Genomic DNA, 27,273 nt, shown 5'->3' with positions numbered 1-27,273 from the left:
CTCAATCAAATAAAGCTGTTGTTTATACACTGAAACAGATTATTCACTCTTCCCATATTGAATGCCTATGGTTTCCAGTTTTTACTAAAATTGTTTTAGTGTATTATATGTACACTAAAATAAAATTGTTTCTACAATTTTAGTGTATTGTTTAGTGTAAATAATATTTATTTGTGAATCCTGCCTTTTTATATAATGATTAAAACCATGTCTTTGGGATAAGATATCATCAAGTTCTTACTTCCTCCATTATTAGCTTTGTGATATTATATACAAAATGTCTCAGTTTTCTCATCTGCAAAGCAAGTATTATAATAATAGTAGGGTTGTCATGAAGATTAAGTGAAATAATATATACATAAAGTTTTAAGGCATTGTTAACACTTAAATGTTAAATGAAAATAGCTAACAATTTATAAACTGTAATAGTGTATGTGATGTATGACTGCTATATAATTTTTTGCTTTACTTTGTGGTATACTTCTTGAGATTCACAACTAGATCTTTCACCTCCATATTCCAAATACCTATATAAATCTTACATAGTAACAGCTCAGTATGTATCTACTGAATCATTAATATATTAGCGCTTCAAAGACTTACATAAATTAATAAAGTTTCTAAAATAAATACAGTGGTGAAAATGTCAAAAATATATATGTCCATAAACAGAAATTTATATTTCACAAACCCAAATGGCTTCTCCAGTTTGTTCCTCTACTTGCCTACATCCCAGAGCTGTCTGCAGTAATTTCTATTGAGTAAAAATGGTCAGGAAAAACACTACTGGAATGATGGGTTACACAGGAGATACATTACCTTAATCAGAAATAAGTTTATGTTCTGCAAATAAATAATTTGATAATTTTACCCATCAGTGAGATTGACTCTTATGAGAGGGGCAATATTTATTGATAAGCTTAATATAAAAATCAGTTGAAGAATTACAAGGTCCAATGAAAATTAGAAAGGATCAAGATTATAAAGATAAAGGGGCTTTAAAGTTAAACTATAGGTTTTATTTTTTAATCTTTTATAACAAGAGTAGACTGATATTTGAAGTCGGTAAGCATCAATAATGTATTAATAATAACAGACATACCACCAAGACGTTAGAGTATTGTATTTCCCAAAACTCACTTTAAAACCTGGTAATATTTAAATTTTGTAGGCTAACATCTACTACACAATTGTGTTCATATCTGTGTCCCATCCTTAAGTTATTGGCTCCTAGAGGCTAACTCATTAGCTCCTGTATGTGTCTTTGCTATTCTTTGTATGTAGTTTTTGCAGTCTTTTCCATTTACTAATTTTTTCACTCATTCATTGATTCTTTTATGAACTTTAACTCAGTGCAAAGCTCCATCTTTATATTTGAAAGAAATATAGTTAGATTTGTCCTTCACCTTAAAAAAAATCTCTGATAGAAAAAAGGAATACAGGCATCACTGAATATCAAGTTTGAAGTTTAAAGAAAATAACAGAAGAAAGTATTAATAGATTGCTATGCAAGTTCCAGAGAGAAAACACTTTTTTCTAATGCGAAAAATCAATGAACGTGTAATGTACTGTGCATCGTGGCCTAACCTTTACATAACAGGTAAAATTTGTACTTGCTTAGATTAGCAAAAAGTGACTCCAAGTACATTAAGAATGACATATAGGAAAAATAGGGTGTGTAATTGTTCATCTGTATTGCCATTAAATACCACTTAGCATAACTCCTGCCCCCACCAAAAAAAAAACTCCAAAAACTAAACTGTTTTCAGTATGATCTCTCCTTGTAGGTCTAATGGACTTTTTCTACTACAATTGTGGTCTAATGTCAAATTTTCTCTTCCTTGAGGTCCTCTGACTGCTGACATTATATGGTGTGCTGCTAAGGGCACAGGATTCAGGATTTAGATCTGCATTGTTCAATAGAATCTTGCTGACAATGGAAATATTCTATACTTGCCTTTATTCATTATGGAAGCCACTAGCTTCATTTGACTATTGACATCTAGAAATGTGGCTCATGAAGCTGAGGAACGGAATTTTTCCTTTTGATTAGTTTAAATTAAATAACCACATGTAATATATGACTGTAGCGTTGCACAGTATAGATCTAAAGTCGCCTTTTTAGGAAAAGTAAATTATGGATAAATTTGATCTGCAAAAGGATCTCTTTTGGTCAAACTGCAATATGGCATAATATTTCCTTTGAGATCTTATTATACTCTTTATTTGCTGAAGCCAGTAGTTTCACTGTGTATAGTCGTTGCCTGTATACTATTATTAATTCAAGTATGTACAAAGGAAGACTAACAACTTATATCAGCAGGAATCTCTGAAGACTTCCAGGAAGTGACTTTTGAATTTCATCTCAAAGGAAAAGAAGGTCACCCTCAGGTTGGGGGCTGAAAGAAAGGGTCTCAGGCAGAAATGAGAAAAACAAAGCATGGCATGACTGGGGAATACTCAATAATTTAGTATAACTGGCATCCAAAGTGTCTTTTGTGAGAAACAGAAAGGGAGAAAATGCAATTTGAAAAAAAAAAATCATAATAATATACATTCTAATACTGTCCACTGTTACTTGTCACATAATTTTATGAAATTTCCCACCTAAAATATTCATCCTATCACAAATATAAAGGTTTCCTTTCCTTTCTTTTCTTTTTCTTTAACAAACGTCATTTATGTTTTAATCGTTAAATAAAACAATTAAAATTACAACTTTGTTACCTAAATTTATGACTTGGACAAGATTGAGATTCAGAAAATTTATTGCCATGAAGTCACCAATGGTTTATAATTTATAAGACTTTGGATTAGACATTAGCACAGTTATTATTTCCTCTAATGCCTTACCTCACCACAGTCTAATAACATTCAGGAAATCCAAAAGACAAAGGGAAAAGAGTGGTCTTGAAAGCTAAAAACAGTCGTTGAAAACTGATGCAATCGTAATAAAATATGGCACAATAACTTATATGATATGCTCATAGCATCTGCTAAAGCAATTAGAATCCATGTAGCTGAAGTTTTATTCATATATTTCTACAGTGAAAACTGTTTCAGCCCAAGTAAGACATATAAGCTATGCAGTTTAATTGTATACATTGGTCTTAGGATTTTCAGTCTTATTACTTGCATATGTGATCCATTTTACACTCTTCCAAAACAGAAATCCACTGGGTAGCAATCAGATTTCAAAAGTCCTTCCAAGTAAAGCCAGATAGTGGTCTATGTGCTATTTTCTATATGATAACATAGGGTGTTAATATGCAATTATATTAACACTATTTGTTAATGACAATTCAATATATTCACACATCTAAATTAAGGTCTTGCTCATTAGATAATAGAAACAGCAATATTAGTGTCTCTTTATATCAGTGACATTAAATTTATCAGCTATATTAAAGAGGATACTCTTTTAATTGAGTATTTTCACACACATTCTATGTAAATGTAAGTTTTAGAGATTCTCAACAAATTATTTTAATGGATTGGCAGTTTAATGCATTTTGAATGAATATCACATATTAAGAAAAATAATGTATTTTCTCTTATTTAAATAATTTTTTTGGAAATCTTTCCAACTAGCTTCTCATCTACCTAAAAGAAAGAAGAATTTTCAATGCATTGTGAGAGGTCAAAATATTTACACATATTTCAAACACACCTTATGATTTTAACTGATACAAATATAGACTGGCATTTCCACTGTGTCATAAGATATTTCAATCATCCTAGAGCAGAATAAGTTTACTGTAACAACTACAAACAATGGTTAAGGGAAATTAATAAATCTGTTTCAAGGACATGCTAAGCATTTTGTAAACATTATTACAAGAAGTCTTCACTTCAACTATGTGATTTTCCTATCTGCTTATTACAGGAGTCTGAGTTTCAGAAGGGTATAGGAACTTGCCTGAGGCACAGGGCTAATAAAAGGCACAGCCAGAGATAACACCCAGTTCTGCCTGATTTCAGCATCCTTAAAGCCCATTATTACATGTAATGGGCATGAATTTTACACTACAAACATGTAAGAAATGTCATTTTATCTCCCTATCGAAAAATCAAATTACATTTATTTCAGGTCCTCATCTCACTAGACTGGAAGGGAAATTCCATTTATTTGGATTCTCTATGGAATCACATAAGAATATAAAGATTTACATGGTAGATTTTCAGAAATTTGCATAAGAGTTACATTAAAAGGAAACATATTGTGTATCAGTAAAAGAGATGACTTAGTGTTTATTTATGGGGTTGAACAAAAAGGAGGAAAGGAAATGGATGCCAGCTTTGAACACATTACCTGACACCATGACGAAGGATAGTTTTTCATCTTCTCTTGAACCATAACTGACATGCTTAACCTCTCTTCCTATGACGTCTAATCCTTTACCTTGTAAATCAAATGAGTTTACCTTGTAATCTCAAATGCATGAGATTGGAAGTACTTCTCATCTACCTTGGCATTGTCTGATTAACTCGGACATATGATCCCAGACGTAAACATGTTATGCTTTGAGGGGATAGCACTTTTGTCTGTGTCAGTATTGTAAAATGTCTTACCAAGTACAAGAAATGTTATCAATATTTATAACAATACTTTCCACCACACTACCACTTTGTTCTGCTGCTTCTTTTAATCTGTAATAGTTACATATACAAATTTTAATATTTTGTATGAATTGTGACAATAGAGTATAGCTATTTTATGTTTCCTTTTTGCTATTTCCTAATTTTTAATCAAAATACATATATATTTAGATATTCCTTTAATGAGTCTTCTAAGCTTTTGAATAGAATATGTCATTTCATATAATTTTAACATTTAAGCGCCTATGATAAATTCATATTTGTGAAAAAGTTTGGAATTTGGTGATTTATATAATTGTCTATGTAACATTTCTTTCACATTATGTTAGGAAAGTTGAAAATAAAAGCAACAACTTGTGTTAATTTCCATATTATTTTGTTATACTCGTAATACAAACATTATTAATAGAATAAAAGTAAATTCTATTTTTAAAATTTTGCTGCTTTTAAAATGTTTTAAATAATTTAACCCTTCCAATTAACCTGTGAGGTTAAATACCCTTATCTGTGCTGACATTTTAGGATCAGAGGCTCAGAGACACAGAAAACCAGAGCCAAGTCTGGTGCGTGGCTCATTGCGTTTTCCACTGTAACTTAGTACAATTCTGTGAAATCCCATAAATTATTTCACAGTACAGATTTTAGAACTAAGCTAAAGAAATATCATTACTGCAGGACAGCTATGTACCAAACACAGAATAAATGCAAAGAAAGAATAATGGAATTGGCAATTCTCATTCACAGTAATAAAAACAAGAGCACTTGGAATTTCTTCCTTTTTTAACTTCCGTCCCTAATTCAAATGAGATTTAAGAGTAGTAATTTGAAACCCTGCCATTAGTTCCATCAGAAATATTAAATGTTAAATAAAATGATCCTTATTGATCATAAAATGGACACCATTTACTATCCCAAGATGGTAGAAAATACTTTTATGTGAATAGTAGAGAAATTGCTCCCCTCCCATACAAAAAGCTATTTTATTTCAGTCTGTGGACAATTTAATGTGCTACTGGATAAAGCATACATATTCTGATCTAATTAATTTCCAGGGCACTTGGTTCTTAAAAGAATGCTCAGCAATGTCCCCAGATTTACTCCACTGTCATATACAGATTGCAGTAGGTAGACACATTGACAACAGGGTCTCAATCATGAATTAGTTATTTCCTTATCAAGATTTTTGTTGTAACACTTTCCTGGACACATTCTACCTTGAGACATGTATATTTTTTATATGTAGTCAAAAGTTCACTTCTGTTTCGGAGTACTTAGGGACCCAACCGAGCAGGCTTTCCCCTGGTCATAATGTGCTTGTTATTCCAGTGACACCACCTCCAGGCATACTACTCTCCTAACCTGGGATATTTCCCTCTTTGAGAGGGAATGAGGCATTTCAGGTACTTCACCTGCTGCTGATGTAACTTAAAAATACACAAGAAGCATGCAGGCGCCAAAGATGTATGAAGGACATAGTGGGGAAAATAAATTTGATGGCTATTTAGCATGTCTTCTGGAGAGTACATATAGACAAGATTGTGTAATTTATTCTAGTCAACTAATGTAGTGAATTGCTATTTTTCTTTTCTACAAAGAAAGGAAATGAGTCATTTTATTTAAATTTAAAATTCTTTCCTCAAAGACCATTATGATAGATCTTAACATACTTACGTGATAAAATAATCAATCTTGTCTTATCATGACATATCCTGTTCTTTATAGTTCATTTACTCATTACTTGCAATGTGCTAACTACTACTAAAAATCATTAAGCTAAGTAGATATTTGGCCAGTATTACCTATTTTCAGTACACTTGATTTATTTTGCCATCTCAGAAGTTTGCACAAATAAAAAAAACACTTGTGTTGGACATGCATGAATACTTGACATCTCTCTGATTAACTGATGTATTAAAAACACTTCTTTTTATAAATAAATGAAACCCTTTTTTCTTTCTTTAAATCTATAGGACAATATTTTTAAGTTGGAGAACTCACCTGTTGAAAATGGCCGTGGGAAGAGTCCATATGACCCTAAGCTGCTGACAGCATCTCTTTTAATAGGTATGCAGTCAACAATCACTTAAACAGTGAGTTTTCTATAGATAACAAACAGGTTGCATGTTCTTTTTTATTTACTAAGATTTTCCATTATTGAAATAATGATTGTTTTAGAAGGACATTGGTTGTGATATCTTCAAATGTTTGAAAACGAAGAAGAAACACTAAATGCTGTTTTGCTTATTGCACCATCTAGTCTGATTATTTTTAATTGAAATGGAATAGTATCTTAAAATGGCCTGCTCAATTACTATGCATCCCCACTTGGTAGAGCTGGCAGAGACCCATTGTGTTCCCTGTGCTGACTCATCTTAATATCATATTACATATATTAGCTAAGGGAAGATACATTCTGTATTCACCATTTATGACATTAGCTCTTCTTTTTTATAAAATCTAACAAAATATTTAATGTGACTTCCTCTACCCTTTTCTGTAACCATCTTCTTTTCTAGTTTTCTCCTCTTTTCGTTTAGCATTACTGATAAGTGGGGAATGCTTATAGTTCAAAATAATAGAAGTAGATACAAATAAGGTAACACTTTAGTCTGTACTGAAAGATAAAACAGTTTTTCCAGACTCTCTTAACCACTTCTGGACTGGAGTTAAATAAATACACAAACAAAAAGTGGCAAATTGTGAAGTAATTTTTAAAAGTTTTATTTTTCCTTTCTTTCATCTTTTTTTGTTTTTTTGTTTTTTCTTTTGTACATTTTGAGCATACCAAAAACCTAAAATATAAAAAAATTCTGGGTCATGATTCTGTTCTTGAATGTATTTTTCTACATAATTGTGTAGAAATAATGTACCTTTTTTGTTTTCCTTTTCCCTAAAATATGCAAAAATATTTAATAGCACAACAAAATAATAAACTTTTCAAATCTAAAATTTCTAATTAAATCTGAAATAATCTTGATTAAAAATTAAATTTAGGTTATCTGATGTATCATAAGTTTATAAAGTTTTCCATCTTTCTCTTCTTATACATAATTTTTTTTTCTACTCAAGAAAATAAACATTAGTCATACTGACTGTCATATTGACCATGAAGATACATTTTTTTTTCAGTATTCTCTAGTGTTTTTTTATCGCCGTGTTTCACTTATTCTATTAAGAAAAAAACAATTATGGTATTAATTATCTCCTCTGTTGCTTTTCAAATGTAGAGACTTTTAGTTCATTTCATCCATTTATGCAGCATTTTAACAAAAGTTTAAGACCGGAAGGAATGCGGCATAGTTAACACATTTACAATTTTTCTATTCATGTATGGCCTAGTGATTACTTGTGGATGACTTCCTTAAAAGTACATGCTGAAATTTGAGTGTTGTTTTAAACAAAGGGTAGGAGTCATATTTTGTATGACCTTACAAACTATACTTATTTAAATTGCACACTGGAAAAAGGATAGATATTCCTCAACAAGCATTATGCAAAAGTGTGCCTGAAGCAGCTTTAATTTGTGGTATGTTTCTCAGTAGGGATTTGCTTGATTCTTTATTTTAATATTCCACTGAGAAAGAATGATGACAAGTAGGTATTACATAGTTCATATGGTATGCAACCACCCAAAGTCCACAAAGAATATGAAACTCCACAGTTTTAGTTTTATATTTGAATATCTTTGAAAAAGCCATATGGGTGTCTGAAAAGGCAAAGAGAAGGAGCGAAGTTCAGCGAGTCAAGGAGAGGATGTGGCTAGAAAGATCAATAGGCATCTCAGAAAAAGAACTTTCAAATGTAAGACCAGACCTAACTTATACAATATAGTAAAATAATTTAGCAATTTTCAGAGGTATATAGTGCTTACTGACAAGGCCAAATAAATTAACTTCTGAAGTCATTGAATAGCAAGATATAGAAAAATAAACAGGCCATATTATACCTGGCAAAATCCTTCAAAATATCTGAAACACCATTTTAATTCAAGAGCTGTAACTCCCTGTGTTGAGGTTATTTGCTTTCTTTATAACTGTGCTATAAATTCTTCCTCTCATGGTACATTTAATTCCCCTTGTTGGGTTTTCCTTGGCATTTTCTCTCATACTGCTCTAAAAAGAATGCTCACTAGTTTAATGGAGCTTTTTAACATAAATATTTTCTACAGCGCTTCCCAAACTCTTTTGCATACAATGTAACAGCTGTCTCAGAAATATACAGGTTGTACTTTGTATATCAGAAAATGGCCATTGGGAAAACCTATCTTCCCAAAAGTTTTTGGATACATCTTCCTTATTTTAACAAATAAGATAGAAATTTTAAGGTGGTTCCAGACTGCTTCCTTCCCCAATACTGGTAAATAAAATTTCAGCTTGGGCCCAAACCATCTGTAAACTGGATAGATATATCTTGGCAGCAAATATTTTTTATGCCACCAATCACACTAGGAAAGAAGTAGTTTCAAATATTAGTAAACTTTAAAACCAGATGACAGCTTAAAATTTTTAGTTTACAGAAACTATCAGGGTTTAGTATGACTTCTTTCCAAAATGCCATGGGTTTTTAAGCTGAGGACCATATAGAACATTCTCTCCTGAGCAATGCCAAACTACTTAAATAAGTCCCCAAATCCTAGAACATGTCCTAAGTTTTTCAAACAAACATAGTAAATTTTGCAATCTTCTTTAAAAAATGATCATTTTTGTCAAGATGAAATTGCTCCACTCTTTATTTCTTTAATATACTTTTTCTTTTTTTTTTGAGATGAAGTCTTGCTCTGTCACCCAGGCTGGAGTGCAGTGGGGTGATCTCGGCTCACCAGGAACCCTTGGTTTCCTGGGTTCAAGCCATTCTCAGCCTCCTGAGTAGCTGGGATTACAGGCATTTGCCACCACGCCTGGCTAATTATTGTATTTTTAGTAGAGACAGGGTTTCACCATGTTGGTCAGGCTGGTCTCGAATTCCTGACCTAAGTGATTCACCCACCTCTGCCTCCCAAAGTGATGGCATTACATGTGTGACCCACAGTGCCTGGCCATATACTTTTTTTTTTTAATTTCTTATTTCATACACCTGTAAATGTTTCTATGAATTTGTTTTAAAAAACCTTTTATTAAAGATAGCAATTACTCACCTGCTAAGAATAAATGTCAGGTGTGAACATAGCACAATAATAAACCTTAGTATTTTTCCACACTAATTAAGGGCCTTTTCACATTTTCATGATGTGAAACAATAGTCAACTTGAGAGCAATTTTATTTTTTCATTAGAATCTTTTCCAGGCAATGCAGCAATAATAATTTAGAAATATTCCATCCCTAAGAGGTATTATTGAGACCTATTGCAAAGGTCTGAGACTTTTAGCTAATGTTATATCCTAAAGTCAAATGCTGCCTTGTCTCAGGAATGAGCATAATTTGACATTACAAAATGCTCTCACTCGATATTAGAACAAATAAGGAACTCTCTAAGTTAATTAAATACAATTGAGAAAATTATTTGAAGCTCTCTGAGCCTCAGCTTTCTGGTATATGAAATGGTATGGCAGTATTATTTTCACTAGTGTGTTGTGAGAAATTAGACAATGTAATAGCATACTACTGTTTTAAGTGCTTGTGTATTTCTGGAATATAAGAAAAGAAAAAAACCGGCAAACTTGTAGCAGTGGTTGCCTGTAGGAAGGCTGGGAGGGAGATTTGGTACCTTATACATTTTACATTTTTAATTTTATACCATATGGACATATAAACTGTTCAAAAATTTTAATTTTAAATGAACAACATAAGCAACAGAGCCAACATATTGATATAGAGAAGGGTACTCATTAAATGTAATAGTGTAAACTTTTTCTTACATCCATGGATTTCATTCATGCTCTGTGTGGGGTGGGGAGGGATTTTCTTTTTTTGCCTTCTGTTTCTAATTTCTCTGCTACTCTGTGAGTGGAATTTACTTAAGGTGTTAACAACATAATGGCTTGGTGTTTAAGTTTGTTTGATATTTTGCTCACATCCTTGTCACACTTTTCACCTGTGTTAGTAATGCTGCAATTTCATCAGGAAATGTGGTTTTGTTTCCACCTTCTGTTTCTCCTCACCACACCCTTCTTAGGAATTGTAATCCAATACATTAACTGATCTAAGCCACATTTTTTACTTCATTTTGAGTTCTGAACAGAAGGTTTAGAGTATGTGAACTTTTGTTTTTAATACATACTTCTCAGGCAACTAAGCCATAGTAGAAATGCAGTTCACAAAACTGTTTTGTTCATCTCAGTAAAGTATGCTCTCCTTTGAGACAGTTAAGAACGCGTCTGGTTAAGAAAGAATGGTCGTATATTCAAATAGCAACTTTTGTATTTGACAATTTCTGAATGATTGTTTATATCTGTCAACACTGATTTGTCTTAGTTCAATATATTATTTTTGAAATGTTAAGCTGCCCATGTGGTATTTTTTTAGAGAGGCTTAAAGATCTTGTAGGGTATAATATTCACAACTACCTTTTAAGGTAGATAGTAATTTCTAGATATATGATTCTACCATGAATTTAACAAAATTGGACAAATGTTTATTTCTTTCAAAATTGGCTTAGTATATGTGAAAAGCCTTAAAGTATGTATCTCAATCATAATGCCATTTGAATCATTGCAGAATAACATTTAATTAATACACTACTTCAGATTTTCAGTAAGACTTAAATTAGGATCAGAAAATTGTCAAATTAACACTATGGTTAAGAATCAACATATAATTTGATAACTTCATAAGTGGCCTAGAAACCACAAAAGAAGTTTGCTGAGTAGGCATTTAAAAATATATATATATCTGTTCTCCAAAATAAGCCAACTGAGGTATTTTAAATTTCTTATAGTCAGATATTTAGTTTATTTCAGAAAGCCACAGAATGTAGCAAGTCTTTAAATGTTCAAATATGTTAAATGGCATATACTCTGGGTTGATATTACATTTCTGCTTAATGAAAAATAAGAGAAAGTAAAATATACTACTGTCTGTGTTTTTGGGCAAAACAACAAAGATGTCATACCTTATCTAGAGCAATCATCATTGATAAGACTCCCCATAGAACTCTCAGCAGGAAATCTGATTTAAGGCCTGGTGCTCCTCAACAGTTACTGACATTGAGCATGGACAAGATGGGAATGTGCCCTTCACGGCCACTTAATCATCTAGTACCCTCCAGCTCAAGAAAATCATCTAACTATTGCCAAAAATAATATTCACGTGGGAGGTAATTTCCTATAGCTGGAGGCAACTGGTGCCTAAACTGAATACTTATTTTGGTTTATAAGTCACTTGTTTAATTCTCTTTTAGTCATAAATGGAGTAGCTCTTCTACTAAATACCTCTTCTACTTTCTCTGAAGGACCTTTCTACCTTTTGTGAAAAGAGAAAGTATTATTCCTGCCTTTACATTCATTTGCATTTATTTTTGTCTTTCTAATATGAGGGTGGATAAAAAATGTTATAAAACAACCAAATGCAAGAGAGAGACAAAACCTTTTATATCCAAGTAACAGGTTTTATTTGTTGTTTTTACTATTTCAACTGCTTCTTGAATAGACTTTAAATATAATAGCAATCATGATTATGGATTTTCTAACCCTAAAGCAAGCTAAATGACAAGAATAAGATTTCAATAATATTTTACCTGATAAGGTAAAATATTTAATATTTAAATATTAAAATATTTAAATATTTAATATTTAAAAGATTTAAAGACTTGCTACATTCTGTGGCTTTCTGAAGTACACTAAAGATATCTGACTATTAGAAATTTATAATACCTAATAAGGTAAAATATTATTGTAGCATATTTTAGTGACAGCAAGTCAGATTTACACTTGATATTTAATTAAGTGAAGAGAGTCTAAAGTGCTTTTGAATCCCAAAGACACCATGCTGTGACAATTTAGGATGACATGCAAGAACAATTCACTTACTAATAATTTATACTCAATATATTGTCTAACCATCGTTTTTATTTATCTTGAGTCACAACAATCCAAAATGAAATATCAAATTTCTAAACTCAGTTTTTAAGATGAGATACATATCTACAGATGTTTAAAGTAATAGTGTGCTGCTGTTGCTCAGTGATTTTCTGCGTAGCTATTTTCCACTGCCCTGGAGGGTCTGCAAAGTCAAGTCTATTCAGACATATAAGAGAGACGAAGGTTCTACTAAAGAAATTGATTTGGTTTGGGCCACTATGAATATCAATTTTACACTGCAAAGACCTTATTTACAAGTAAGAACTAGGTATGTGAACAAATGGTAATGTTACACAAATGCTTAAGTTATAATTATAATTTATCTTTGCCCTCCTTATTTTCAGAATATTTTCCAAATCAGTAAATAACATTATCCTATTCAGTCAACAAGATAATGTTAATGTATACTGTAATTGTCATGGATTATTTGAAAGAAAATGTAAAATTTTGTTGTTTTGTTTTCAGATAATTCACAGTGTATAGAAAGGCAATTGCGTATTTTCTGGAATAGATAATACAGGACCCTTTCTGTTTCTTAGAAAGAAAGAGTAAATTTTACAAACTTCAGTTTATTGAAAGGTGGTATGGTGTAGTGTAAAAGGCTTGGGATTAAACAGGCCTGGGTTTGAAACTTCACCTTGACTTGCCATTAGCTGAGCAGCCTTGAGTTTCTTGAACTGTAAAATAGGGATAACATTATTTACATCATTGGATTGTTAACAGAACTAAATGAGATAACTTGCCTGTATCAAGCCAGTGCTGACTGCCTGACAAACACTGAGTGGAATTCAGTAAATATTAACTTATCTTTTACCTCCCTCTTGTCTTTTCCCTTCTGTTCTTTACCGTCTGGTTATGATTCCTCCATTATTAAACTCTGACCTAGAGTTAATTCAATTTAAGTAGTAGTGAGTCAAAAAGTGATGGAATCTTGCATTGCAGTGATTATGATCTGGGTTTGTCAAAATTCCTTCCTTTTAAAACACATTTCTGCTATATAGGAGGCCATGTGGTGAACTTATTTTTGGACTAGTTGATAGCTTATAAGAAGTAAAAACACTTCTCCCACTAGATATATTAAAAAATAAAAAGGAAGAAAAGATTCTGGAGAGAAGAATATCAGTTATTTCTAAATCATAGCAAAATCTCACTAATTCAGATCCCACTGAGAAAGAGTATATAAAAGATTTAATTGTCATTAGAATAAAAGCTATGAACAAGATTTTATAATGATACCTTATCCTACATTATAAGGATATTAGAACCATAGTAACTTTACACATATAAAAGCAAATGATATGATAAATAGAGTTTGTATTTTGTGAGTTTGTCACTGGTTGTGGTAGAAAAGAATAAACTTTTATCTTTTAGCAAGACTTACTGCATCTGACTTTATTCAGATTTTCTAAGTTAGTACTAAATGAGTAATCATACACTAAATCAGTGAATAATTACTTGATAAAATACTTTCTTTGATAAGGATATAGGATAAAATATAAGTGACTGCATAATGATGCAGAGAGCATTTCTGTTTTCTTCTTAGCGTGGTCATAACATGAAACTTGTATTTTGTTTGTTTTGTTTTGTTTTTGCCTTAATTGAATTAAAGAATATATATGTGGTTTTGTCACAACACAGATGGAGAATTATATTCCGGAACTGCAGCTGATTTTATGGGGCGAGACTTTGCTATCTTCCGAACTCTTGGACACCACCACCCAATCAGGACAGAGCAGCATGATTCCAGATGGCTCAATGGTAGGTGGTGTATGAAAGAACGTAGACATGTAACATGTGTAACTATATTAAGTCTCTGGAGAACTCTTTTACAGTACATAAAATACGACTTGAAATTTAGTGTGCAGTTAAGCTAATAGTGGTGACTTCATGATGGTGAGTATGAGAAAGTTGGGCAAAGAAAGAAAAGAGAGATTAAATTTTCAGGAAAAGATTCATTTTGTGCCAAAGTTGAAGTTTCTCAGTAGATAGCTATGGAAAGAAAGATCTGGACTAGAGCTACGGAAGGGAGGCAATGGAAAAAGATAAGATGACTTACCAATTCTATCTTATGGGGACACCACAACAAATTGTACAATGTAGTATTTTTTTTCCTTTACATCTCTTATTGTTTCCTTGAAAACATCATCTTATATACTATTGAATGTCAAAAATTGAATTGTATCAGTGTTAATAACATTAATAGTCTTCACAATTTCAAAGGTCTTTTAAATCATGATTTCATTTGGTTCACAGTTAATCTTAGTCATCTTAAAACCCCCTATCCCACTTTATAGGCTAGAATTTTAAGGCCAGTATCTTATCTAAGCAAATAGTAGAATGTTTAGAACAGAAACCCAGTTTTCTCAGCTTCAGGCATTGGCTTAACTACTTGATCAAGTAGATGCCTATTGTTATTATTACTGTTACTCTTTATTTTCTTTTTAGTATAGAAATAATTTTGGCATAGCAGAAAATGCACAAAATATATATATACCTAAAATAAATACTATTTTTATTCAAAGTATTAATAAGCAATCATTTTATATCCTTCTATCAAGGGTTCATACTTTTGGTTAGTCATTTACACATTTACCAAAAATTTTTATAATGGTCCCTATTATATTAATCAAGGTTGTTTCTATGATTACTTAATTATCTATATTTATACCTACCTTCAATCTTATAAAATAAAGCCACCCAGTCTCCAATTATCCCTCCATGAAATATTTCCTGTTTGTGCATAACTCATTAATAAGAATGAAGCATGAAAATTTTCCTTGTTGTACATAATTTGTTAATAAGAATGAAGCTTATTGTTCATAGTCATGTTCTCAGGAAGATGCCTGAATATCTCATTCTATGAACTTCTGCCACACTTGGTTTTCCTGCCTTATTTTGGGAACCTCAAAATTTAGTTCAGCCCTTCTATCTTTCGTTAGTTGTTAGGGAAAAGTCACAGGTCTACCTCTAGACCTCACTGAAATTCCAAAAGACCATGAGTTGTGTGACAACCTTTGTTCTGATCAATCCTATACTTCAAAGTGACTACTCAAAACATGAAACATACCTCAAATCACTTCAGTAAGCATCTCTTCCCTCCTGTGACAGCATTTCTGACTGTCCTGTGATTTTCCATGTAGTAGTGACAAAGGCATGCTCCCCCGCTTCCTCTTTTGACCCTTCAGCCTTTGCTCTTAATGGCATTGATGTTGTTTCGTAAATTTAGCCAATTTACATTTCATTTGCTGTCTTCATCTCTTTTTCAACACTAATTTCTTCCCCCAGCCTGAAATCTTACTTACTTATCCCATGCAAAACTGTTCTCTCATAGTACCAAGTCCCAGTATAGCTAAGTTCATAGCCTGGTTAGGACTTGTTTCCTCAATGTTTCACTACCTTTACTTTAAACCTGGCATTCATCCAGTAATTACTTCCATGAAATTATTTCTTCAAAGGACACTAATGATTTTCTATTACTTTTTATCAATCTCTACTTTGACAATGTCTCCTGCAGTATTTATCATTAACTAGCCCATTCTTTTTAAAAGTCTCTTTTCTTAGCTTCCCCCATTTCTTGCTCTACAAGTTTACTCTAAATTTGACATCACTTCTTTATTGTTTTAAATGCTAATGATGCCTAACATAATTGATGATTAAATACAAACACTGTGGTAATCAAAAGGGATTAGACATGTAGCCAAATGTTCCCCTGCTACTAGGGGTAGATGGGGTCTCATGGTAACTGGGTGACCATCTGAGAAACTTGATGCCTCACCAGGGAAATGAAAAGGTGCTTAGATGAAGAGAAGAGCATGTGCAAAACTCCATAAACCCATGGGGAAAATTCTAAAATATCCAGTATCAATTATTAGACCTAGGATGTGTGCAGAGGCAAATTAGTAGGAAAAAGAAAAACTCTAAACATTGCTATCTGGTCTGTTCACAAACTGAAATATTTGTGTGGGAGGGAAAATGTTTGTTTTTGTATTTAGAAAGAAGTCTTTGATCTACTAAGTACCCTAAAGGGCATACAGGCATTCTCTGTCCATGAGAAGCAAAATCTCATTAGAAGATGGAATAACATAAAGGAGAGTATAGTATCCATTTCATTTTTATGGCCTTGGAGGGAAAAAAAAAAGCCATCAAGCTAAAGCTGCTTTTATGTTGCACACTTACATGTTGACAGCTGAGTCTGAAGAATTTACACTGTGGGAAAACACAGTCATTGTCCACAGTTCTGTACTTCATCTCTGAAAATGTGCAATTCATTTGAGAATTCAGTTATCAGTCTCTCAGCACTAAACGTGAGAACTGATTTTTCCAAATTAGCACAAAGGTTACATCTGACAGGGTGCAGAAAACAGAACTGCTGCAATATGGAGGATGCAGACATGTTTGGGATAGAACCATGGGACTGAATCACACGCCTCATGAAATTAAATACCATTACAGAATAAAATTGAAAACATAATGTTTACACATTTCATGCATAAAATAAATGAGTTTTGAGGCATCAGCATAGACTACACAATCAATACATTGCTTTACAAAGTGTTTTTTTCAAGGGTCTTCAGGGTTATTAAAATTAATTTCAGCATAGGACTCTATTTTTCTCAAATCAATTCAACTCTTTTGGAAGAATCAGTTCACCTATTTAAGATGACTTTTAATTTTTGTTCCTGCTAAAGAAAAGCAAACAACAAAACAGTTGTCTAAAACTGGATCTTGAAATATCTTGAATTTTCAAAATGGAGCTTCACCTAGTTTTAGAATTAGAAAATTTATATAATAATGCCAATAAAGCTTTAAATTCAGTTTTAACAGGAAAATTTAGAAATGAATAACACTTTTAGATTAAGAAACTTCAGACGATAGAATCTGTTGTGTATTTTACATTTTAACATGTAATAACATTGAGAAAACATCTTCATTAGTTACAATAAACCCTAATTTAGGGTTTCTAAATGTAACAGTTTTTTATTTCAGAAAATATACTGCTAGGGGTTTGGCATGATATGCCAAAATCCACTAATTTTTCTTGTACCACATAAATTCTCTCAGTATTATATGGTTTCAAATTTCAATTCCAATTTCAGCTTAATGTGGAAATAAAGTAAAATTGTTTTGTCTATATTCATGGTAAGGAAATAAGTTTATGCAGCTGTTATGGTAATGATATCTTAACATTTAGTATGAAAATACCACTACCTAGTTATTGTCCATATTAACCACTCATTAGAGCAGTTGGATTGGTAGCCCACATTTATTTTTCTATTTGATGGAGACTGTTTTCCAATATTGCTTATGTCTTGGAGTAATAGTGGGATAATATATGATTTGGAAGAAAGACTATCTTTAGAATGAGGCAAGATTTCACTTTACTTTGGCCTTTACAATGATGAAATGAACAGAGGTACTACTTATCTCCTACAGTTGTTGTGGAAAAATAACCACATAATGATGTATAAAATGCACTGAGCAAGTTCTTGGTATGTAGTAAACACTTAATAAATGCTAAATAATCTGTGTATCCTTTATCCCACTTCTGCTGGGAGGAGCAGGCTTAGGAAACTTGGTCTGACTCACTCTGTGAGTAATTATATTTGAGTCAGGGTGAAAGGGCAGCCAGAGCTGGGTTTAATATATGAAACCACATGGATCCCAAGGCCTGGGGAATACAAACAGACCTAATTAAAATGCCCGGAGTGTGACGCCTTCCCACTCATTTCAGGAAGACCTGTTTTCTTTTAGTGGAATTTCCTAAAAGGATCGTGCCTGTAGATAGACTAACCCACTTGCTTTTTTTTCTGTAATTGAAATGGTATGCAAGTCATCACTCCACTTCCTCTCACTTGTAATAGTCATACCACGATGGCTTGCCCTTATTGGAATCAGCATAGCTTCCTCTGTGGTCATGTACTAGGATGTTTTGTACTCTCTTAAGATTCAAATTTCTCCACAACATGCATTTTTAGAAAACTAGACCCAGTGACGAAACATAAGACTGCAAATAAACTATGAATACACAAGTTAACATTACGTGGTACCAGATCCCCAATCTCAAATCACTTGTACAGCTCTTTTAATACACTATTTCTATCTTACTATCTTTGGAGACATAAAAAATGTCAGAGTATCCAATTGCATTTTGCCTTAATAAGTAAAACAGATCATCTAGTTTTGCTTAATGTCAGACTTCTGATGATGTCATTTTTGATTATTTCTTTGGCTTAGTCAAGCTAGTAATATTTCGCTGACCTTTGGGGGAAAATCCCTCTATAAGCCTTACTTTATGGTTATTTGAGCAGATGAGTGTTAGACAAGCTGCGTGATGATTCAGTTAAAACAACAGCAACAATGAAAGTCCTTTTAGTTTTTGTAGTCAATGAGAGGAGAAAACAATGCAGTATTTTTAAACTTTTGAATTATGTATTCTATGAGTTAGTATTGTATGCATTAGCTAGAAATTCTGGAGTATCAATGTATAGAGTCAACAGAAATAAAAATAACAATACCTATGGTTATTCTCCTGAAATTATGCTGAAAACTTGAGTATGTAAACTTCAGAATAATAGTTATATCTATACCTAAACACAACTTAGTAGTTAAGTTTTGTTTTCTCAGGAATCTATTACTCAGAAAAATTTTCATCCTAACAAAATTTTCATCCATTAGAAGCGTAAACAATAAATATACACCATGAAATCATTCTACTCTCTAAGTAATAATACATTTAATCAAATCACAACATATCCCTTTTATTTGTAAAGTGCTAAAAGTTGCCAAAATATATCATTACTTGATGTCCTTTATCAAGGACATACTTTTTCTGTCACTCTTTGTCTAAGGAACATAAACACTTTTAACAAGTTTTTTTTTGAAATTACTAATGAAGATACATAAAGAAAGCTTTGAATAAAAATTATCTCATTAATGGCAATGTGTTTGAAAGCTTATTTTGTTTTTTCCAGGCTTCTAAGGAAAACAACCTGAATATAATTGTTCAAATATGCCACTTGATTTTTTTTTTAATCATAGGCTAAAATGTACAATTCTGAGATGTGGCAAATTAACTCATTAATGGCAATGTGTTTGAAAACTGATTTTATTTTTTCCAGGCTTCTAAGGAAAACAACCTGAATATAATTGTTCAAATATGCCACTTGAATTTTTTTTTAATCATGGGCTAAAATGTACAACTCTGAGATGTGGCATATAGGCAGCAAATTTTGAATTATTTACTTTGGAATTAACAGTGTATGATAAGAGTAGAAAAATAAGATTTAGGAGTATTATTATATTTTCTCAAGGTAATCTGCTTTTTAAATAAAAGTTGATCAAAACATGAGACAATATATTGGACAACTCTATATCAAAGGCAGCTTCCTTTTTCCTCTTGTTTTTTAGACTTTTTTCTCTCTTGTCTCACCGTCAGTTTAATGAATACACAGCCTGTCTATACCAATTTCCTCTTCTAGAGTCACTACATTCAAAGCTTGGTGGGCCTAAATAGGGATTTACTGCTGACTGGGTAATCTGGGTTCCTGTGTGCAGTGACATCAAGCAAGAGATTTACCAAGAGAAGTGGATGCCATGACAATGCATGTAACCATGGTGTGACCGGCCTCCCTGACATGGCTCTCAAAAGCTTTCCCTCTGTGAAAACAGAAGCCTGTTTGCAAATTAATTAGTTTCTGGCGGCAGCTTGATTGTTGACCCAGAGTTTGTAGAGTGGAAAAACAATCAGATTAGTGTGCTCAGGGTAAAAGACCAGTGTGCACTTGCGTGTGGCTTGCTCAACTATTGAATCTATGAATGGAGTGAAACAAATTCTATTCTGAGAAGCCCAGGCAGAGGTTAAGTGTGATGAGCCTAGAGCTCCCCAACAGCAGGGGCTGGGGAATTAAAGGATTTTACCCAGATAAAGCTGAATGACGGGAAGCAATGCCATTGAATTTTAATGGCATGGATAGTTTTAACCAAAAAAAAAAAAAAAAAAAAAAAAAAAAGCCACTTGTAATACCCTAATCATTCTGAGTGGAAGGAATAGGTTTACAATATTCTGAAATATTCAATGTAGGTTTGATACAAATACTTTCAGAATAGAAGATTTCAGAAACTTTCACAGTGTAAGATATTAATTACAATATCTCAAAAGGTAATATAATATCTAAATTTTTTAAAGTTCCAAAATAATCTTTCTTTCCAAATTTGTTCATATATCTCCTCTACTATTATATAAGATACAATCTTCAGATGCCCTATAAAATGATACTGAGTCAGAGGGAAATGTTGACTTATGAGGATATATTTTCACATACTTATTTTTACAAATATCAGCTTAGAGAATTATACTTAGAAATGATGTCTGCAGGGTTAGAATAAATTTTGGATGCAGGTTTTTATAATTAAACTTTATTTTAACAAAGTTATTGATTATGCTTAATTTTATAAGATTACATAACACTTTAGGCCATATATACATTTCTTTTTAGATACAACTGATAGATGTCTCTCTAAATACAGCACTGATTACAATCACAATATTTTCCCATTCAAAAATCATTGATGTCTCTCAATTTACAAGAAAATTGAATCCAGATTCTGCTGCCTGTCAAGTCCTTTATCATCTAATCCTAAGTGACTTCTCCAATATTACCATTCTTAAATCAAATAGAGCTTATGGCCCTCAGATTTGCTATCTTTTTCACTTAGCCTTACCAATCACCCATGGGATTTTAAGTGTTTCCCCCTTTGAACCCCAAGAACAGATAGATGTATGTTTGTATTTATCACAGGCCTAACTAACATCCAGTCTCACACCATAGGTTATATGAAATAAGAATCTAATGAATCTTTTCATGGGTCCTAGAGTTAATCTGCCTCAGTTTAACTCAGTTAATGGCTCAGGTCGTCCATTTATTACTTACGTGACTTTGGGAGTCATTTACCTCATTTTTATTTGCCACACATTTAAGAAAGGGTTAATAGTAATATTTTGTACTATTTTCCTGAGACTGCATGAGACAGTGTATACAGGATGATTAGAACAGTATCTGGTAATATAGTAAATGCTCATGGTAACTGTGATTGCAGCTGCTGTGACTTATATACACCTCTATGCAAAGTAGACAATACAAATTTAGTAAATTGATACAGTGAACAAGTCTGAAGTTTATGCTTGCCTTCCTTAAAATGTTGTCAACCTATTTTGTTACATTTTAATTGATAGTATCATTATATGTGGAAATTGGTACATCAGGAATATATAAAATATTTAGCTTTAGTATTAAAATAGTAAAATATTTTTATTGCATTCTGTTTTATAAAATTAGAAGAAAAAACAATGAAATTATAAACAATAGGCAAGGCTAAATTTTAATAAAATGTGTTTTTGTACATGTTAATTTATCTTTAGTAAGTATAATACTTACAACTTATAAATACACAGTTAGGTTAATCCTCTATTAAAATGTTTTCAATATAGTGGTGAAGAAGATATTAACTGCATGTATGATTCCCCTGCTGCATTGCAGTTTAATATACAAATTTTACATGAGGGGTCATCAACTGTAATCTTTGGGATGATTGTTAACAGCATGGAGTTTCTGGAGACCTACTGACATGGGCAACTGTAAAGAGATCTCTTTGTGATCTAGTAAGCTATCTGCCATCAATTTCCCATTTTCAAATGAGAATATTTGCAGTTTCTCTCTCATTTGGTTGTTATGAAAATCATGTATTAGTTAATTTACGTAATGCATTTGGAAAAGTGACTACTACAGAAATCACAAAAAAATCAGTTGATACTGTTTCATAATATTGTGTAAGAATTTTAAAGAATGGAACAATTAATATACCTACATATATCAAATTGGTAAAAATGTAGTCAAATGCACAGGCTCACTAAACTGTGCAGCCACATATTTCAAGGAAAGTAATCAAAGTGGCTTAGGGAAAACAAGACCAGATGAAGTGATAATGATCTATGCCCTTTCCTTAGACTGAATCTACACATACAGTATTTCTTGCCTAAAGGTGTCTGCTCATTTTGATGAATATAAATTTACTCTGCTTCCATGAAAAGAAAAAGTATTTCTCTAAGCTTAGTAACATACTTATTGCTAAGTTAATTACACATGACAAAAAGGCATTAAAAATGTTCTGAGTTTCATATATCAACTAAAAAATGTTATTCAGGTAAAGGGTCTTTAAAAATGTTTTCCCAACAATATTGGTAAAGAAGATGTGTGTTTAGATGCCCTTAAAATAAACATTTTCAAGGTGGAAATATATGGGTTACTACATGACTAAAGAAATTTGACAAGAGAATATCAAAGTCCTTTTTCTTGGCCATATGTAAGTTTCCTATGGCACTTTTTAATCATCACATGCATTTTGCATTTTAAGTTATATACCATTATATATTTGTTGCTATTATTATTTAAAGAATCTATTCAAAATTAAAGTTACACTTAAAAAAAAAGAATCATAATTTGTTGCTAGTATTAATTTTATAAATTAATATGCGTGCAGTGATGTCATTAGAAGTATATTATTTTGCTAGGAGATTTGCTAAATTTTAATTATTCTTGGACTTAACATAGGCTAATAGCATAAGACACTCGTCAAAAATGTATCTCTTCAATGTGTTTACAAATTTGTCTGAATTCTTACTTATAAATTCAAATAATCATCTCTACAAATAATTTAAAAATTAGCCAGGTATGGTGGCATGTACCTGTAGTCCCAGGTACTTGGGAGGCTGAGGTTGGAAGATCACCTGAGCCTGGGAGATCAAGGCTGCAGTGAGCTGTGATCACACCACTGCACTCCAGCCTAGGTGACAGAGCCCGAACACGTCTCAAAATAAATAAATAAATAAATAAAAATAAAACATGCCAGGACTTTGATATCACTGAGAGCTTTTCCATACATTTGTAAAGATATTTATGTCAAACTGGTGTTGCTATTCTTATTGATTACTTGGAACTATTACATATACTCTGGGGTAGGAAAACAGGTAATCCTAAAGAGAAAAAGAAATTTTTAAAAAGCAACTCACTCAGCTCTTTGGAAGAAATCTGCAAAGAATGACGAAAGAGAAGGAGGAAGAAAGGGGAAAAAAGAAAATTCCTAATGGTTAATAATTTCCTGATGAAATTTTTGATATCACTTGATTATATTAAACATGTATCATCTTAATAAAATCAATGACATTAACAAATTGAAATAAATATCCACAAACTATACCATAAAGTATCCTATCAGAAGGTTTAACTCTCAATTTTATAATGTACATTACATGTGATACATAACGACTTTTTTTTTATAGACTCAGGGCATTGAAAGAAAAATGTTACTGGAACATATATTAATTCCTAAGAATAGTCAGATTACCATTATATATGTGACCATATGGTTGTCCGTAAAAATAATTAAGATGTATGTAATATAATATGATAGAGGTAAAATAGCTACATTATTAATGAGAAGTTAAGACTAGGTATTTTTCTACAGACATCAAACTATTCATTTTAGTTACTGTTTATCAATTTGGTTTTTTTAATTTTTATTTTCAATAAGTATTTTTATATCCTTAAGTCTAGTCTCTTCTCATCTCATTGAAGATTGCTTCTATTTGTAGAAAATGTAGGTTTCTAAATCACCCAATTACTTGCATAGAATGTTATTCTCTCTTCATTTCCTTACTGCTGTTATAAGTCCCCCTAGAATCACTGATAATAGCACAGCATATGAACTACATTTGTTAGCCACCAGTATATTACTCTGGGCAACTTCCATTTTCTACATGCAAATAGCATCCACTAGCTTCAATGAACTGTTGTTATTAGAAACAAAATTAAGTGAAAACGTTGCCTTCCAGGATAATACCTATAGTACTTTTTATCACATGAAAAAACCCTAGAAGTCTTAACACATCTATGGGATCACATTTATATATTTCCCAAATGTCTTTATATCTCAAAACCATTGTTTAACCCATAGAGAAAGGGAGGAGTTACTATCCATCTCCCTTTAGATAAAACACATTTTTGGATCTCATTTTGATTTTTAGGCTCTCAACCTAGTATTACAAGAAAAGACTGAAGGTTTCACTATAAAATGAAAACAGGACATGACAACTTATGAGACAGGCATTCCTTTGTCTAAATATGTCTAGTCTTCTCTTAGTGTGTGTACAAGAGTGTTCAAAACAAGAAATTGGAAATTTTTTTTTTAAGTTTTGAAGGAAAAGATGAGAATCAGTTGGAACCAGAAAAACTGTGTATTATTTGTAGATTATATGACTGTAGATTTTTAAATTATGCTATCTCAGTGACAAATGTCCCTAACGATAAGTAAATTGTGAAAAGAAATCATAGAAAAAATAATGACATGAAAAAGAGATTGGTGTTTAAAAAGAAGTAATCAGAGAGTGGGGAGAAACCAGAAACAGTATTCTTTCTATTCAGTAGAAGTTTGATAATTGACACCCTAGACTGTTATCACAGAAAATAAGGTCTCTTCAACTAGTCTCTGTACTTCAAAAGCCACCAGTAAAATGATAATAAATTAATCACTAGGAATAATCATGGTTCTTGATATAAACATTTTTCCAAGAATTAAGGTGATTTATTTTACTTTAAGATTTTAATTTTTTCTTTGATTATTTAAAGGAATAAATAAATAGGAGCTTAAAAATACATGTTCTGAAATTTTTTCTTAAGTAATTTTTGTCATCTTAATGGATTATAAACACAGTAATACACTTATAATATGGGCAATAAACATTTAACACATTATTTGCCATAGAATTTTTACTTACTACTAATTTTATTGCCTTCATATTTTATGGTTGAATAAATAAAAAGCACCGTCATTTCACAATTTCTTTGAGTTTTACCATATAAATGTATAAATTGTGTTTGTAGGCATATTTTTTAAATTGCCTTTTTATTTAAATAAAATCTGTAAGCATTTTCATCAATCTCAGTAAGATCAGGAGGGATATTATTTTAAAAGATGGGAAATATATTTTCTTTGTTGTTTTTAACTAATGAATATATGTATAACATTTCTTATATATGGTCTAATAATTTTATTCTAATTAATATCTAATTATAGAAAACTCAGCATTGTCCAGAAATAATGATTCTAGGTATTTTCTAGATAGTTATTTTATGGGAAAATGTAGAAATAGTAAGGCTACTAGAAAGTAAACCTAACTTAAATTTAATTTATATATAGAAACTAGAAACTGTTTCTTTGTGCTAATAAAGTAAAATGAAAGGAACTATTCGCTTATTTATAATGAAGCTGGAAGTATCAGATTAGTTTAGAAAAACCTTTATTACTCTTGATGAGGTACCTATGCAAACAACCCCATATGAGTGCTCAAATAAGGTGGGAAAAAACCCAGGAAATAGGATCAATGGAGTGCCTGCATTAAACAAGGACCAATAATTAATTATAGTCATAAGCGGCAATTTAAAACTGCATCCACCAAATTGTAGGTATCCTGACATTGGTGTTATTACATTGAATATTTGAAAGTTTTATTATTAAAAGCAATATTTGAAAAATTGCCATTCCTACAGAAGTAATAGAAATAATCATGAACAACAGTCGATATTTGTATTGTATTATCTTCAAAGTGCTAACTACAAGATCACTTCATCTTCCCCAAAACCCTATGAACTAGAAAACTGTAGATGTAGATAATAAAATTAAGTAACCTGCAAAAGGTTAGTTGTAACCTGATATTTAGTGAAAACTGAGATTAAATTCATTTTACGATTATTTTTATGAAATTAATTTTACCATTTTAAAAATATACATTTTTTGCAATTTGCAAAATATTATACATGGAAGGAACGTTTGATAAGTTAGACATATACTGTTGCAAGATAAAATAAAAGAGCATACCAGGCCGGACACAGTGGCTCATGCCTGTAATCTGAGCAATTTGGAAGGCCGAGGTAGGTGGATTCCTTAAGATCAGGAGTACGAGACCAGCTTAGCCAACATGATGAGATCCCGTCTCTACTAAAAATATAAAAATTAGCCAGGTGTGGTGGTGTGTGCCTGTGGTTCCAGCTACTTGGGAGGCTGAGGCAGGAAAATCGCTTGAAACTGGGAGGCGAAGGTGGTAGTGAGCTGAGATCATGCCAGGGCACTCCAGCCTGGATCACAGAGTGAAATTCTGTCTCAGGATGGATGGATGGATGGATGGATGGATGGAAGGATGAATGGATAGAACAAAAAATGAAAAATTGCCAAAGTTAAAGGATTCTATAATACCATAGTTCACAAACCAAAGATTTGTGTCATTTATACATAGTTAAAATCACTAAAATCTTTGCTACTATATGTGTGGCCCTTGAACTAACAGGATGTGCATCTTTGGAATCTTGTTCAAAATGTGGAATCTCAGGGCACAACCAGTTCTACTGAATGAGAATCTGTACCCAATCAAGAGCCCACGTTAAAATTTGAGAAGTACTCAACTAAACTACCAAAATATATTATACTTTTGATTATTAAAAGATACATAAAATGGATTTTGTTCCCTTCTACCTGAATAGATTATTTTATATCCCTACTTTTAGCACAAAAGAATGTGTATGGCAGGGCAGGTGCATCAGTTTTTAGATTC

At 31.9% G+C, this 27,273-nt stretch overlaps 1 protein-coding gene across 2 annotated transcripts in view; it reads left to right on the top strand.

Moving 5' to 3' along the window:
• The window catches only part of SEMA3A (semaphorin 3A), a 318,166-nt gene that overhangs the window by 219,312 nt on the left and 71,581 nt on the right, over positions 1–27,273 (top strand). For both annotated transcript variants that reach the window (XM_032276470.1, XM_032276471.1), the window contains exons 6-7: positions 6,570–6,663; positions 14,253–14,372. In XM_032276470.1, coding sequence (XP_032132361.1) covers positions 6,570–6,663; positions 14,253–14,372 — 214 coding nt within the window. The remainder of the gene's footprint in view (positions 1–6,569; positions 6,664–14,252; positions 14,373–27,273) is intronic.

The sequence above is a fragment of the Sapajus apella genome, unplaced genomic scaffold (assembly GCF_009761245.1).
Source record: "Sapajus apella isolate SASKATOON/1434 unplaced genomic scaffold, GSC_monkey_1.0 scaffold7, whole genome shotgun sequence".
Classification (NCBI taxonomy): domain Eukaryota; kingdom Metazoa; phylum Chordata; class Mammalia; order Primates; family Cebidae; genus Sapajus; species Sapajus apella.
This window is presented reverse-complemented; position numbering and strand designations above follow the sequence as displayed.